We start from the raw sequence: 761 nt of genomic DNA on the forward strand, positions 1-761 counted from the left end.
TATGCAGAGATAAATATAATTAAGCTCGTTTTGCAATCAAATAAATTATCTTGTACGAAACACAAAGAATGTCGTACTGATACTTTACCATTGATTATTTTATTTTATATAAGATTTAAATTAGAATATATGTATATGTTTCTGATGATATCTAAGAAAATACAGATGCGGAGAGCAATTAGAATGGTACTTATGAGAAAACCAAGTACGTACTTTAAACAATGTGATGAGATTCAATTTGCAGGACAGTATCCACCATACTGATGTACAAAAGTCGTGATTTCGCGAGAACTAGCGTTTATCAATAAGAATGCAATATTTTGTCTGTTGTTAGAATTAAACGGAAAGTAATCCTGGCCTTTACCATCCTCAGCAACTATTTCTAACACTAAAGTGCTCACGAACAAATCATTTGAGGTATTTTGCTTCTGCACTCTAGAAGAAATGTAATATGAAAAAAATTTCATGTTTTTCACTTCTGTTATTTTTAATTTTCATAAATGATGGTAACCTTATGAGGTCCTTATAGATACTTTTGGTAACATCCAGATATGGCTGTAATGCGTCCTCGAATTGACATAATGTTCCGCCAAGAACGAGCATTTGAAAAATTCGAAATACAAATTCGTTTCTTTCATCTTCCGAATACAGACTGTATTCTTCTGCCTCCTCATCCAAAAGCATCTAGGAATCGTGAGAAGAATTCAAAATAACATATTAGGAACTTCCCTACATACAAACACACACACACACACACACAC

At 32.6% G+C, this 761-nt stretch overlaps 1 protein-coding gene across 1 annotated transcript; it reads right to left on the reverse strand.

The window, feature by feature from the left end:
- Nucleotides 1-71: 71 nt before the first annotated feature.
- LOC105461096 (uncharacterized protein C11orf70-like) lies at nt 72-709 on the reverse strand. Its single transcript, XM_011707583.1, has 2 exons — nt 512-709; nt 72-435 (listed from the first exon to the last, which is right to left on the reverse strand). The coding sequence occupies exons 1-2, from the start codon at nt 682-684 to the stop codon at nt 234-236; spliced, it is 375 nt and encodes a 124-aa protein (XP_011705885.1). The 5' UTR covers nt 685-709; the 3' UTR covers nt 72-233.
- Between the last annotated feature and the right edge of the window lie 52 nt (nt 710-761).

The sequence above is a fragment of the Wasmannia auropunctata genome, unplaced genomic scaffold (genome assembly GCF_000956235.1).
Source record: "Wasmannia auropunctata unplaced genomic scaffold, wasmannia.A_1.0 LD309285.1, whole genome shotgun sequence".
Classification (NCBI taxonomy): domain Eukaryota; kingdom Metazoa; phylum Arthropoda; class Insecta; order Hymenoptera; family Formicidae; genus Wasmannia; species Wasmannia auropunctata.

Excerpts from the sequence above, each read along its gene's own strand:
- LOC105461096 (XM_011707583.1), bottom strand. The coding sequence starts at position 684 with ATGCTTTTGGATGAGGAGGCAGAAGAATACAGTCTGTATTCGGAAGAT. Across the intron at positions 436-511 it reads ATCTATAAGGACCTCATAAG|AGTGCAGAAGCAAAATACCT; the intron begins GTTACCATCATT and ends CATTTCTTCTAG.